Source organism: Cornus florida, unplaced genomic scaffold (assembly GCF_030987335.1).
Source record: "Cornus florida cultivar Cherokee Brave unplaced genomic scaffold, ASM3098733v1 CherokeeBrave_3.0.0_Hap2_Chr09, whole genome shotgun sequence".
Classification (NCBI taxonomy): domain Eukaryota; kingdom Viridiplantae; phylum Streptophyta; class Magnoliopsida; order Cornales; family Cornaceae; genus Cornus; species Cornus florida.
Genome location: NW_026775579.1, coordinates 40,382,963 through 40,398,105, shown reverse-complemented (window position 1 = coordinate 40,398,105; position 15,143 = coordinate 40,382,963). Strand labels below are relative to the sequence as shown.

General features: G+C 38.4%; 1 protein-coding gene and 1 pseudogene across 2 annotated transcripts in view; both read left to right on the top strand.

Moving 5' to 3' along the window:
• Positions 1 to 15,143, top strand: part of LOC132273725 (sister chromatid cohesion protein PDS5 homolog B) — a 121,630-nt gene that overhangs the window by 29,425 nt on the left and 77,062 nt on the right. For both annotated transcript variants that reach the window (XM_059774771.1, XM_059774772.1), the window contains exons 11-14: positions 2,472 to 2,660; positions 6,405 to 6,584; positions 7,593 to 7,735; positions 8,426 to 8,549. In XM_059774771.1, the coding sequence (XP_059630754.1) occupies positions 2,472 to 2,660; positions 6,405 to 6,584; positions 7,593 to 7,735; positions 8,426 to 8,549 (636 nt within the window). The remainder of the gene's footprint in view (positions 1 to 2,471; positions 2,661 to 6,404; positions 6,585 to 7,592; positions 7,736 to 8,425; positions 8,550 to 15,143) is intronic.
• On the top strand, positions 6,791 to 6,922 carry LOC132275503 (U4 spliceosomal RNA; annotated as a pseudogene).

Sequence of the window (15,143 nt, the reverse complement as noted above, 5' to 3'; positions counted from 1 at the left end):
AAGATCAAATATTATGCGTGGTTCGCCTTAACAAATTGTTACCCATATGTGTAGGGACAAATCTATTTTTCATTGGGTAAACTGGTTATCCAGCAGAAAACTTATTAAAAATGTACAATTTTTTTTAACTAAATGAATTTTGTTTCAAATGGCAATGAATTAAAAAGATCATTTGTCACCAAATTTCAAAACCTAGAGGCATAGATGCGGAGTCACTGCAGAGAAACCAGTCACATTATTCTCTTGCTATATTACGTGTAATTGATCTATTGAACATTTTATTTTTGGAAACGTACTTGACGACTTCTGTCAAATTCAGTGAATCTGGCTGAAATGGTTTGGAATAACCCAAAATCTTGGTTACCAGAACATGCCAACACAGTAACACCCTAAAGATTTTTGTTTTGGAAAACATGTACCAAAATATGGTGGCATGGACAGCTATGATGCATGGGCATGGATATAGGATGCATGTATAGATACAGCACAATAAATTCATGTTAATATGACGAACTCTAAACAGAAGGATATGGATAGATTGAGGATATGACTGCATGTAAAACAACCATCATTCAGTTAATTGTGGGTTCTTGGAGGGGCGAAATAGGTACAAAACTAATCTTTTGTTTTTCTTGCATGAAGTGGTTGTTCCCATACTTGAACCCACATTCTCATGTTTGCCGTTCTGAGTTTCTTCAACCTGCACCAAGCAATGAGGCGAGACTGGAACCGAGGCCAAGGGCAGGTGCTCTACCAATAGGACCAAAAGGAACCCCATAATCAACAAATAGGCCAGGAGCTTCAACTGCATGCCGAGGAGCTATAGCCTATAATAAGAATCCAATTAGAAAGCATTTCTTGCTGTGGTTTCAGGGAATCCCTTAAAATCTCAGGTCAAGACTAGACTAGGGATCCCCTTATGTCTATTTATTTTTGTATATAAAAGAGACATGAAAATTGTGTTTAATGATATATATTCATTATAACAAGCAATCATTTTTTAATCCATCTAGAAGTGAATTATACCAGATGATGGTTTTGTCAAGTTGTAGGTTGCTGCAAATTTAATCTTTGACATTATTTTGCACAAAGTGGTTGCTTTTAATTTAATCATTGACATTATTCTAAACAAAGTGGTTGCTATTAGACTTAAACCATCGTCCTTGCGCTTGTGAGCCAAAGTTTTGATCATTGCACGGTCTGCACTTGCACCAAGCAACGATCCTGTCATATTAAATTAAGCAATAAAATATTTTAAACTCTCAAGTTATAAACATGGACTTCAGATCAAAATCAATGCCACTTCACCTTGGTATGTCTCACTTCTCCTTAAAGATTGGTCCGACCATTTGAAATCCTTGGTTATGTTTTCCTAATTATTAAATTCTAAAGTTATGTTATGAACGCTGCACCTCTTCGTTTTAAGACTTATTTGACACGCCTAGAATATCTGGGAATTATTGGACAAATGTTTGAAATTAGAAAAATTAATTTTCAAACATTGAATATGTATATGAAGTATCAGACATGAATTCACAAAAGTTACGGATTATTGGTATCTAATTGTAGATATGGTTATGATTATCTTAAATAAGTATATGTGCTTTGTAGACACATTTAGCGATATGTCCCTATTTCTTTGGTTGGTTTTTTTTTTTTTTTTTTTCCTTTGTAAGAGCTAACTTAAAAACTGATTGAACTCCAATAAGTTGAGCATTTTAGGAAAAATAATAATTAAAGGGTCGTTACACAAAGATAGCTCAATCTATGCTTCACTAAGTTCTATGTTCTTGCATAATTAGTTCCAATATAACAAATTTCTAAAAGTAAAATAGAGAACTTTTTGCTTTTAATTCATGTTAAGGCTGCGAAATATAGCCTGCATCATTTATCAGTACCTGTTAAAGAAAATCACTCCGGTATCTAGAAGTAGCATTGCTCATTCCACTATGGTGAGAATTTTTTACTTTTTAGCAATGTTATTGGTGGTGCTTATTAAAAAAATCATTCTCTAAAGTATCTCGGTGTATGATGGTTACTCCTATTGTATGATGTTTTCGAGCATGTGGTGTATCATGTTACTTTCCAGATTCTGTGCCAAAAAACATTCCTGTTCTGACATAGTCTAAAACTAACTGAAATATAGAGAATAAGAATTTGGGAGGAGGGAGGGGAAAGAGGAGAGGGGGGGGGGGGGGGGGGGGGGGGCGGAGGGAGGCCTGGTGGTGGGGATTGACCTGCTTTGGTGTTTTGGTTCTCGTCCAAAAGAACTGTTCTGCTGAAATTGCCTGGTACTCGGCCGCCGAGTCTAACTTTGATCTGAATTGTGTTCCTTTATGCTGTGTAGTTTCTTTGTTTTTTTCTCTGAAGAAGTGGCAGTATTCCCACATAAGAATGGGAATTGTCATCTAAAGTGTTGTCCTGCACCTGTCTTTTGCTTCTAAATTAATGAAATCCTGTATATACTGCAGGAAGATGACTCTGAAGAAGTGCAAAAGAGAATTAAAACCTCTTTTGTGAAAATGTCGGCATCTTTCGCAGATCCTGCCAAAGCAGAGGAGTGCTTTCATAAACTGAACTTAATAAAAGACAATAACATATTTACTGCATTGCTGCAGTTGTTGGATGAAGTGAATATTAAAAACGGCCAGGCCACCAGAGTAAGTTCTGCTGTCTACCATTTTCTACTTTCTGAAAAATACCACATTTGATCCTTCTGCCTTACATAGTATTGAATTTACCAGAATATCATTTAGTTGTCTTTTGTAGTCCCTTATATTTTTAGAAGGTTCAATCTAGTTATCTTACTTGTGTTTTCCATTTTAGATAATTTTGGTTTCCCCAAATCTGTTTTCTTGTTTTGTTGTTAAATGTGGGGTTTTTAAATTTGTAATTTATATAAAGAAGAGCAGCATCAGTTTGGATTCCTCAAATCTGTTTCCTTGTTTTGTTTTAACTTTGTAATTTATATAAAGAACAAGAGTGGATGATTTCTGGAATGAAGACAGAAGAAATACAATATAAAAGGAATACAAGGGAAATATGTAAAGGTTTGATGAGAATAATAATATGTAAAGGTTTGAATAAGGCTTGAACACTCAATCACAGCTCCGGTTTTTAGATACTACAAATAGCACATGCTAATATATATTTTTTTGATAAGTAAAAATTGTATAAAAAGGGTCACAAACATCAACAATCTCCTCTAAGGATCTATAATTTCTCCCTACGACCCAACAAAAAAGAGTGGTAATGATGGAGAACTTAAGCACAGAGATAGGAGTCACTTTTCCTTCAAAGGATCTCCTATTTCTTTCAAGCCACAGACACCACCAAATGCACAAAGGTGAAACCCTCCAAACATCCCGGGCTTGGGCCCCCACTGTACAATCTCTCCAAGCCTCAATCAACCCTTTGGTAGTCCTGGGCATAACCCACTGAACCCCAAACAAACCTAGCATTAAGTCCCAACAATCCCTAACCATAGGGCAATGCAAAAGAAGGTGGTCCACCGTTTCCTCATCTCTAACACGCATGCAACAAAAATTTACCACAACACGTTGTCTTCTCTTCAAATTATCCTGGGTCAAGATCTTCCCCAAAATAGAGGTCCATGCAAAGAAAGCCACCTTTACAGGGGCTTTTGAGTGCCAAACAACCTTCCATGGAAAAGGAACCCCTACCCCCTCCATGAGGCATCTATAGGACTGAACATCAAAGCGACCCTGAGAAGCTGGGACCCACACCCAGTCACATCAAAAGCACTGCCCACAATCTCTTGATGATATAACAGCTTCAGAAAACCAATGACATCCTTAATCTCCCAGTCTTGGAAGTGCCTCGTGAAACGAACATCCCAAACGATCTCTCACTATTAAGGCGATAACAGTCAACCACTATGGCCTGTCTATCCGTGGCAATGCTGAAGTGTCGAGGAAAAGTAAGAGCAAGAAAGCGATCACTGCACCAAAGATCCTCCCAAAAATGAATTCTCCTTCCATCCTCGAGCCAAAATCTGATGTGTTTTGAAAATTCATCCCACCCCTTCCGGATGGATTTGCAAACCCCAACTCCCCCTGTAATACACACCTCAATGGAGCTCCACCCTCCTCTACCCTCCCCAAATTGACTCACAACCACCATCCTCCATTGCCTATGCCTCTCCACCAATCTTCTGATTCCCAAACCTCCAACTTGAATCGGGTAGCAAACCTGCACACGGATGATACTTGAACTCTTGCAACCTCTCAATCCTCTTAGCTACAGAGGAGGGAATCTAGAAAAACGAGAGAAAATAAGTAGGGAAGCTTGTAAGAGTACTCTTCATTAGAGTAACCCTTCCACCCTCAGAAAGATACCTGTTTTTTCTAACTCGTCAACCTCCTCTTGAATCTTTCCACCACAGGTTCGCATCTCCCCACACTCCTCGAAGGCGAACCAAGGGGTAAACCCAAATAAGAAATAAGAAAAGAACCAATGCCGCACCCAAGAACATCAGCTAATGTAGCGATCTTAGGAACATCCCCAATCGGCACTAAAACACTCTTCCCCACGTTCACATTCAGACCCGAGACAACTTGGAACCAAATCAAGATACATTTCAAATATCTCAATTGGGACACATCCGCATTACAAATCAACAAATCAATAGCCCTCTTAAACAATCTACTCAGAGCCTCCATCACAATAAGGAATAGAAAGGGAGAAAGCAGGTGCCCCTGCCTCAGACCCCAACCCCTCGAACTGGGAAAGAAACCCGTCGGAGCTCCATTCACGAGAACTGAGAATCAAGCACATGCTAATATTACAAGAAAGGAAACTGAATAACATCATTTCATATTCTATATATGCGTAAATAAAGTCAAATCCCATGATTCTAGCCTATCATATGTCGGCTAACACTTCCTCTCAAGTTGGTGTGTGGATATCTAAGATGCCCAAGTTGGACAATGCATCCTCAAACACGGTCTTTATAAATGCATAGCCAATGACTATGTTAGGCTGCATTAAATTGGACTAGCTAAGACATAACCATGACGTTTTCTCCAAATACGTCTTATTTGACTCAACTGGTCTCTCCTTAGACCATAAACCATTAACAATGTCTCCTCATACTATAAACAACTATTATTGTCTCCTTAGACCATTGCCCTTCCTACACATGTTTAAAATATGTAGATGGAAGAATCAACAATGTCTCCTCAAACCATTGCTCTTCATACACATGTTTAAAATATGTAGATGAAAGAATAAAAAATGTCTCCTTAAACCATTCCCCTTCATACACATGTTCAAAAATATGTAGATGGAAGAATCACCAATGTCTCCTCAGACCACAAACCATCAACAATGTCTCCTCAAACCATTTTGGAATGGGTGGTGCCGAACTTCCAACGCTCTAGCGTACTTCTGTTTGAACCAAGCAATCCAGAGAGCAAAATGTTTTTCTACAAAATCAAAAGTGTTGAGCTCAGTTTTTTCAACTGCTATTTGGAAAATTTGGGCTATTAGAAACGAAGTTTTGCATAATGGAGATCAAGCTCAAGTTACTCATGCTGCACAGTCGATTGTTTGGGAGGTTTTGTCACATCTCAAAATTAGACTAGAAGATTTCCTTCTCATTTTTTAATGAGGAAGGTGTTTTTTTTTTTCTGGTCTGGTCTCACTGGTCTCATTTCTGGTGTTTGTTCAGTGTGCTGGCAAGGGTTTGTTGTTGTAGATCTGCTGCAGAGTACTGGACCAAATGGGAGTTTTGGTTCATTGCATTGGGCTGTTTTTCCTGGTTTTTTCAACATCAGAGATTTTCATGACAAAGCAGTTTTTGCTTTCTTTTGTATTTTGTTATTTCTGTTTTGGTTTGTTTTTTTCTTAGAAAGTGGATTTACTCCATTTCTTGGCTTGTAATGGAGGTTTTTTACCTCCTTTTGTAATTGTACCATTTTGATTTATATATAAAAACAAAAAACACCCCATTCAGGAAAAAAAAAAGAGGAGAGCAAAATGTTTACTATTATTATATTTGTAGAATTTTTTTTTCTTTATTTATATGTTTTACTATTGTGGTTGGGAGTTACTTCTTTTGAGAACATCTTAATTTTGGACTGAATGCTTAAATGATGTGGATATTTTCAGTGATGTAGGTCATCTTTTCTGATTTATTTATTTTTTGTGTGCTGAAAACTAGCTGTATGAGCTTTTCTAAATTTCTAATCTCGTATCTATCTTCTTCTTCTTTTTTTTTTTTTTGCTCATTCATTATGTTCTTAATTGTTTGTTTTCATATCATCGAAAACTATTTGTATGAGCTATTTCAAATTTACTCTTGCACCTATCTTCTTTCTTTTCTATTCTTAATTATTTGTATTAATATTATTGATATATATATTTTTGGTTTCCTTTTCCAGGATGACTTTTTGAGGAAGATAGGGGATAAGCATCCACATTTTGGGTTTTTACGATCACTCTCCATGAAATGCTTGTTTAATATATTTAGTTCTGAGCATGTCCGTTGTATTTTGGATCATCTTTCCAGTGACAGATTTGGAAATAAGGAATTGGAGGCTTCTTCCATGAAACTTCTTCTGGTAAGAGCAATTGCTTTTTAGTGGATTGGGATGCTCTGATAATTCACAATTGTTACCTTGGTGATGGTGATTTGTATGATAGTGATAGCTTAGTATTCTTGGCTAGCCCAAAGATATTAATTGCAATACCCTGCTAGTGTTAGACAAATGTCTTGAGAGATATTCTATTTATTCTTTTCATAAGTTGGTGTAACATTGGATCCTGAATCCTTGGGCTTGGGGCAACGACGTAGTTAGGTTCTAACCGAGGCTCATCAATTGCTGGTTGAAAATAATTTCCGGACCCTCTTTCACCTGGGTTTGGCCAGGCCATTAGTAATTTCTGGAAGGGCAAAGACAAGGGGGGTTAGAGGAGGGGAGGTAGAAAAAGGAAAAAAGAAGAAGGAAAAACTAAACATTGAATCCTGAAAATTTTCTTCGTTTTCTGGGGAAATTGGGAATTCCATTGTATTTGAAAAGATTTTGTGCCACATAAAGCAGAACATCAAGATATTGGATTGTTAAGATAAGGCTGTTGAGCATATTTTTTGACCATGGTAAAGCAGCAAAACACTTTGTGGGGGTGGCAGTATATGTTTGAAAACAAATGTTCCTTTATGCAATCAATGAGGCACATGTCACAAGTCCATGCTCCAGGTGCATTATGATAAGTGAATTTAGGATGTTTTGTGGTGCAGTTAATTTGTATGAGACACCATGAAGGAAAGGTTTTTTTCCTTTTGGTATCTTTTATAGCCTGTAAATTTATATAAAGAGAACATATTGTCAGACAAGTAGAAACTTTGTGAATGAGATATCTTTTTCTCTATTAGAGCTAGCTCTCCATATTACTTTAGCTGCACATTTGTGAAATTCCTGTGAAATTAGGAGTTTACCAATCTCTCGTTGTTGCACCTAAAACAACATATACTTCCATTTTCTAGTTATCTTGTATGCTATGATATGCCAGTTTAAGCACAATTTCTGATGTGAACTTTTTTGTCTAAATTGTATTTTTACATTATCTAGGCTATCATCAGCACTTTCCCCTCACTCCTGAGAGGGTCAGAAAAGCAGTTGCAATTGTTGTTATTGGACGAAGATGACTCATATAATGATGAGCTAATTCAGATTTTAGCAAAAGCAGGCCCCCATATTTCTATCAAAGTCAGGTAACTTTTTAGGGTCTTTGTTATGTTGCTAGGGATGTTCATAGTGTGCGTTGATAAAAATTGGCTATTGTGGTAGTGTGATGTTATAATCCAAGAGGGATGTCATATGATTATTTTCTTTGGATTCCATTCATTGCAAACATATTATTTAATGAATTTGAATCTTAGTTCTGAATTTCGAGATTGCCCGTTCAGATGTAGCTTCTCCTTCTGCAGTTCAAGTCAATCACTTGTCTTTGATTTCTATATAAAACGTTATTTCTTTCTCTACTTGGTCATGTTGGCGAAGTTTTTGTCTCTTTAATTGTTGATGGTTCTCTGACAGTAGCCTTTGTGTTAATTTGTTACCATAAACCGTCTTATATATATTATATGTGCTTGTTTTAGCCATTGTGCACATTCTGTTAATGCTGCGCAGCATGAAACTTGGATATTTCACACTACACCTTTGACTTTGGGATTTTTTGTTTTGTTGGAAGTTGGAACCAAGAAAATGGTTGGATGAAATATGGTTCTGGAGGAATTGTTGTAACATGTTTCTTGAAGTTGCAATGTCTATCTTCTTGTGGTTGTTGCTGTGATGGTTGTTGTTGAGTGTGGTTGTTGCCCATTTCATAAACCATCCTTCTGTATTGTCCATTCCTATTTGGTTATTGAATTGGAGTGGCTTTATGTGCTTTGTCCCTCTAGTGATATTTACCCTTTCTTGGAGAGGATTTGCCTTGAGGGAACTCGCACTCAATCCAAACTTGCTGTTTCTGCAATTGCTGCATTAGTTGGTACCTCTGAGCAGTTCATCTCGGTGTTACACAAGGTCTGTTTATCTAAACTCTGTATCGAACTGCTGTACAATGTTATGCCATAAGCTATGGTTCATATATAGTTCATATATATTTCATCTGCTCATGTATATTCCTTTTAATATGAAGGCTTTGGCCTCATGAATATTACTGGAAGTATGAATCATTATACGTGTCCAGTTGTCTGGGCATCCATTTTCTAATATACTGTCTTACTTTAATGTACTTTCTTTGTGCCACAAGGGCATTGGAATCATTTCATGCTATGTACTTTTTATTTTATATTATGTTTTTTTATTATAATTTTTTAAAATGTTCCATTCTTTTTGTTTTTTCCTCTCTTGTTAAAGTTAGCTGACTGAAAATTTTAACAGATGTTGTATATAGGACAAGCTGCCCCTTAATGTTAGCTAAATATGAGCTTTCTTCCTTCCCTCCTTATCTATTTCTTATCCTATTAATGAATATTTTTATGTGAAGAAATGTGAACCTGCTAAACTTTTGCATACCTTATCATGCTAATTATTTCATATATGCATTTTAGTACAGTTCTACTATGATGCCCCAAGATCCAGACTTTATAGTGTATTGTGGTGTGGCAATCATTGCACTAATCATTCATGGCTGCACAGTCGTATAAATGAACCGGAATACGTCCCAATCATCTGCAAACCATTTGATTACACAAACAAAATCTAATAAATATTTATACATTCAATCTCGAAATACAATCATATCTCAAGCTTGACATAACCTTTTCCAGCAAAATACTGTACCTTCAAATTTCAAAAGATACAAGCAAACTTCACTCTAGCATTTTACTTATACTAGCCAAAAAAGAAGATGCAAGTCATTCCGACTTCATTTTTTTTGCAACTCCTAGGGTTCTAACGCTAGTCCATCACTAATTGAATTATAAGGTTTTGGATGATTAGGATTTGGAGAGGAAAGATTAGAGAAAGAGAGAAGAAGACAAAGTAGAATGTATGAAAGGGTTGTAGAAAGTTAATTCTGACATCTCTACACCCATATATTTATATTCTTCAGGAAATGTAATTACAATAATTGTGGGATTTGAATTACAATAATTGTGGTCAAATCCCATTGATTATGCTTACTTAATATTCTGGCCAATCCCAATGATTATGCTTAATAAATATTCTGGGCAATCCCACTAATTATGCTTATTACAAGAATATTACCACATATCCCTACACTCCCCCTTAGGTTGGTGTATAGATATTTCTCATGCCCAACTTGCCTACAATAGAATGAAATGAATTAGAACCCAAACCCTTAGTGAAAACGTCAGCTAGATCACTCCATGATTCAACTTCTCCTTGATAAAATGCCTGTCAATCTCAATATGCTTCGTTCTATCATGTTGAACCTGGTTATGTGCATTGCTAATGGCCTCTTTATTGTCACAATAAAGTCTCATAGGACCATCATCCACAACACCCAAATACTCATCAAGGTCTGAATCCACATGAGTTCACATGCCCCACGAGCCATAGCCCTGTATTCTGCGTCTGCACTTGACCTAGCCACTACAGATTGTTTCTTGCTCCTCCAAGTAACCAAATTTCCACCAATGAAGGTGCAATAACGTGTGGTGGACCGTCCTTCATCAATTGAGCCTACCCAATCTGCATATGTGAAAGCTTCCAATTTCAAATGTGCATTACTAGAGAATAAGATCTATTTTCCATGCGCAAATTTCAAATATCACAAAATGCGATACACAGTCTCTAAATGAGTGATTCGAGGGTCATGCATAAATTGGCTAGCAACACCCACTGCATATGAGTAGAAATATATAAAAAGAAGATAAAGGAGAGAATTGCGTAAAGGCTTGAATGATATGAATTACTCATTCACAGCTCTAGTATTTATAGATAAAATGAGCACATGCTTATATTACAAGAAAGGAAACTAAATCAAATCACAACTTATTCTAAAGCATATTCTATGGCATATTCTATAGCATAGTCAAATCTTTGCTATTATGGTAAGTTATACCATAAATCGTGGTATCATATATGCTAACGTATGCATAGTCAAATCTCTGCTATTACGGTAAGTCATACCATAAATCGTGGTATCATATATGCTAACACTCCCCCTCAAGTTGGTGCGTGGATATCTGAAACGCCCAACTTGGACAATGCATTCTTAAACACAATCTTGCTGACGCCCTTTGTAAGAATGTCTGCAAGCTGCTGAGAGCTTGTGACAAATGGAGTGCAAATTTGACCAGAGATGATCTTCTCTCGAATGAAGTGACGGTCCACCTCTATATGCTTAGTCCTGTCATGTTGAACGGGATTTGCTGCTATGCTAATGGCAGACTTGTTGTTGCACTAGAGTGAGAATGGAAGCGACACTGGAAGGCACAAGTCTGTCATCAAGGTTTTCAGCCAAAGCAACTCTCTTACCCCAAGAGCCATAGCCCTATACTCTGCCTCTGCACTAGATCGAGAGACAACATCCTGCTTCTTACTGCGCCAGGTAACCAAGTTACCACCAATAGTGGTACAGAGTAGACCTCCTATCTGAAATTGATCCTGCATAATCAGCATCTGTCCAAGCCTCAACACGTAAGTGATCATGATTGGCAAACAAAATACCACGGCCTGGACACCCTTTTAAGTAGCGAAGGATCCGAATAGCTGCATCAAGGTGAGGGGCAAGAGGAGAGTGCATGAATTGATTCGCGACACTCACGGCATAAGCAATGTCAGGTCGAGTCATGGATAAATAGATGAGCTTCCCCACAAGTCGTTGATACTGACCAATATCTGATAACAACTCCCCCTCAGAATCAGCCAACCGATGATTTTACTCAATCAGAGTTTCAGCAGGACGAGCACCAAGCTGACCAGAAGCAGAAAACAAGTTAAGAACATACTAGCGTTGAGAGATGAAAATGCCAGTCTTGGAGCGAGCCATCTCAATGCCCAAGAAGTACCGTAGGGGACCACGATCCTTAATCTCAAACTGACAGCCAAGATAGCTCTTAACCTCATCAATTCTGGTAGTATCATCTCCTGTAAGAACAATATCATTGACATACACAATGAGAGCAATTGTTTTACCGCCTGAATGACGTAAAAACAAGGTATGATCAGCTGCACTTTGATGGAAACCAAAGTTGAGCATAGCAGTGCCAAAGCGATCGGACCAAGCTCGAGGATACTGCTTGAGGCCATACACAGAACGACGAAGACGACATACCATACAAGAATGAGCAGGAGAACGAAAGCTCGGAGGAGGAACCATGTACACCTCCTCCTGCAAATCACCATTGAGAAAGGCATTCTTGACATCTAACTGAAATAGAGGCCAAGATCGAATTGCAGCAATGGAAAATAATACACGGATGGTATTCATCTTGGCAACATGGGCAAAAGTCTCCTGATAATCTATGCCATAAGTCTGAGCATGACCCTTGGCAACCAATCGAGCCTTGTAACGAGCAACTGACCCATCTGGATTATGCTTACCTGTAAACACCCAATGACAACCCACAGCCTTTCGTCCAATAGGAAGTGGAACCATGTCCCAAGTTTGATTTTTCTCAAGTGCTTGTAGTTCTTCTGTCATAGCATCACGCCATTAAGGTTGTGCTAATGCATCTGCAACACTAGAAGGAACAGGAACCGAGGCAACAGAAACAAGAAAACTCCGATAGGAGGGTGAGAGAGCATAATCAGAAACAAAATTAGAAATAGGGTAAGTTCAAGAACGTTTACCCTTTTGAAGAGCAATGGGGCGATCATTAAGCGAAACAATAGCTTGAGAAGGCAGAGCTGGTGCCGAAGGAATAGGGCAGTCGATTGTGGGAGTAGAAGCTTGTACCTGTTATTTCCGACTATAAACCTGTGAAAAAGGAACAATTCCCCCTGCTGGAGGGGTATCACGAGGAGGAATCATAGAAGAAGAAACAGGTAATGGTAGAGGAGTTGAAGGCGAAAGAAGGTGATCATCCATTATATTCAATGGGAACCATTCACTCTGAGAACCAACTGAACCACTATTGTATGGTGTATGCTCAAAGAAAGAAACATCCATGGATATAAACCGCCGACGACTGGGAGGATGGTAACACCTAAAACCTTTTTGAGAGTGAGAATAGCCCAAAAACATACACTTCAAAGCCTTGGGGTCAAGCTTTGTATGAGTCTGCCCCAATTGCTGAACAAAGCGCACACACCCGAAAACTCGTGGAGGAATCAAAAAAACGAGATGAATTGGGATGTAAGATTGAGAGTGGGGCTGCGAAGTTAAGAATCCTAGAAGGGGTCCTATTAATGTTGTAAACAGCGGTAAGAGCTGCATCTCCCCAAAGTGACTGGGGAACATTCATGCCAATGTAGATTGCTCTGGCTAAGTCAAGGATGTGGCGATTCTTTCTCTCAGAACGACCATTCTGTTGAGGAGTTTTAACATTAGCCATCTGATGCTCAATCCCAAATTTTGTACATAACCGTTGTACCTCCCCATAAGTGTACTCTGTACCCTGGTCAGATTGGAATTTTTTAATGGTACGACCATTGTCATAAAATTTTTAAAAATGGTGTATACCTCATTTTTGGTTTTCATAAGATAAACCGAAGTAACACAACTATGATCATTAGTGAACAACACGAAATATTGAAATCCAAGACTAGAAGTAACTGGGCAAGGACCCTACACATCTGAATGAACAAGATGAAAAGGTGTTAAAGCAGATTTATTATTACTAGCAGGATAATTGGAACGAACATGTTTAGCTATATGACATGTTTCATAGGATAAATCTGACACTGCCACGTTACAAATAAGGAAGGAAATAAATGTTTCAAATAACTAAAAGAAATATATCCTAAACGCATGTGCCAATGCATAAGCTGGGCTTTATTAGATGAAACAATATTAGAAAATGAAGCTGAATGTGCTTGAGGTGACAAAGGAGCATCCAACATGTATAAACCGTCCACTTCACGCCCACTGCCAATCGTCCGTTTCGACGCTAGATCCTAAAAAATACAATGAGAGGGAAAGAACGTTACACTACAATTTAATTGTTTGGTAACGCTACTAACATAAATAAGATTTGTAGTTAACTTTGGAACATAAAGTGTATTTGACAAAGTTAATGAAGAAGTAACTGATATGTGACCCTTCCTAGCAATGGAAGATGGAGAGCCATTCACAAGGTGGACCTTGCGTTGGCCAGAGCAGATACTATAAGATTGGGAGAGTGAGGACATACCAGTCATATTGTCTGAAGCACCAGAATCAATGATCCATGGTGTTGAAGATATAGATACGCTATGTGCAGACGCAATAGTACCTGAGTGGGCATAAGTGGAGGTTAGTTGAGATGATGCCTCCATTTGGTTGAAGAATTGCTTGAACTTGTCCAAATCAGCTTGAGTCAAGGTAACTGTGGCAGAAGATATAGAGGCAGGGTTGTCAGGAGTTGACAACAAGACTGGTTGTGAATAACATGTGCAGAGGATCGGGGCTGTTGTTTCTGTTGTGGTGGACTTCCATGTAGAGCATAACAACGAGATTTGATGTGACCAATTTTTCCGCAATGGTCACACCGTGCACGTTGTCGTCGAGGATCGGTGGTAGTGCTTTGAACTGACTAGGATGGTGAAGTTCCTGAAAGGTTGGGAACTCGAACTGCCATAGCAGAACGATCAACAGAAGCAACACCTAATGGATCAGTCCGGCGGCTCTCATCTGACAACATATAGGAGTATGCATCCTCAAGAGTAGGGAATGAAGATAAGCCCAATAAATGAACACGAGCATACTCAAACTCGTCATTCAATCCAACAAGAAACTGAAACACTTGATTCTTCTCCACAATTCCTGCATCATCTGGATCCTTCCAAGAGTGGAAGGAATCATAATATGACATCTCCTCCCAAATAGCACGAAGCTTGGCGATGTAACCTGAAACTGTCAAGTCACCTGAGAAATCATGGTGATATCTCGCCCCAGCTGGAAAATTCGTGCATTATTCTGCCTCTGAGAATAAGTGCGTTGAACTGAATCCCAAATCTGCTTAGCAGTCTTCATAAACATATAGCCAACAACTATGTTTGGTTGCATCGAATTGACTAGCCAAGACATAACCATAGCGTTATCTGCAAACCATTGTGGATATGCCTTCTCTAACTCAGCTGGCTCTTTCTCAGAACCAATAATATAGCCAATCTTGCCTTTGCCACCAATGAACATCTTGGCAGACTGTGCCCAAAACAAATAGTTGGAACCATCTAATTTCACTGTGGTGATTTGAAGTCCTGGATTTTTTGATGAGTTGGTGGGAAAAATGGCACCAACACCTACAGAACGTGAGCCAAGAGAATTAACAGTCGAGGACCCTGAATCTGCCATAATCTGTCACACGACAATAAAAAACTCCAAAAACACCACAATTTTTGTTAATAAATCAAAAGGTCTCCTCAGACCATAAACAATAACAATGTCTCCTCAGACCATTCTTGAAAAATCCAAATACATACTTTTTTTAAGGAGCGCTGCCCGCTTACATATAGCCAGACAGCCTCCTTCTTAATATCCGGAACCTCTCTGTAGACTAATTT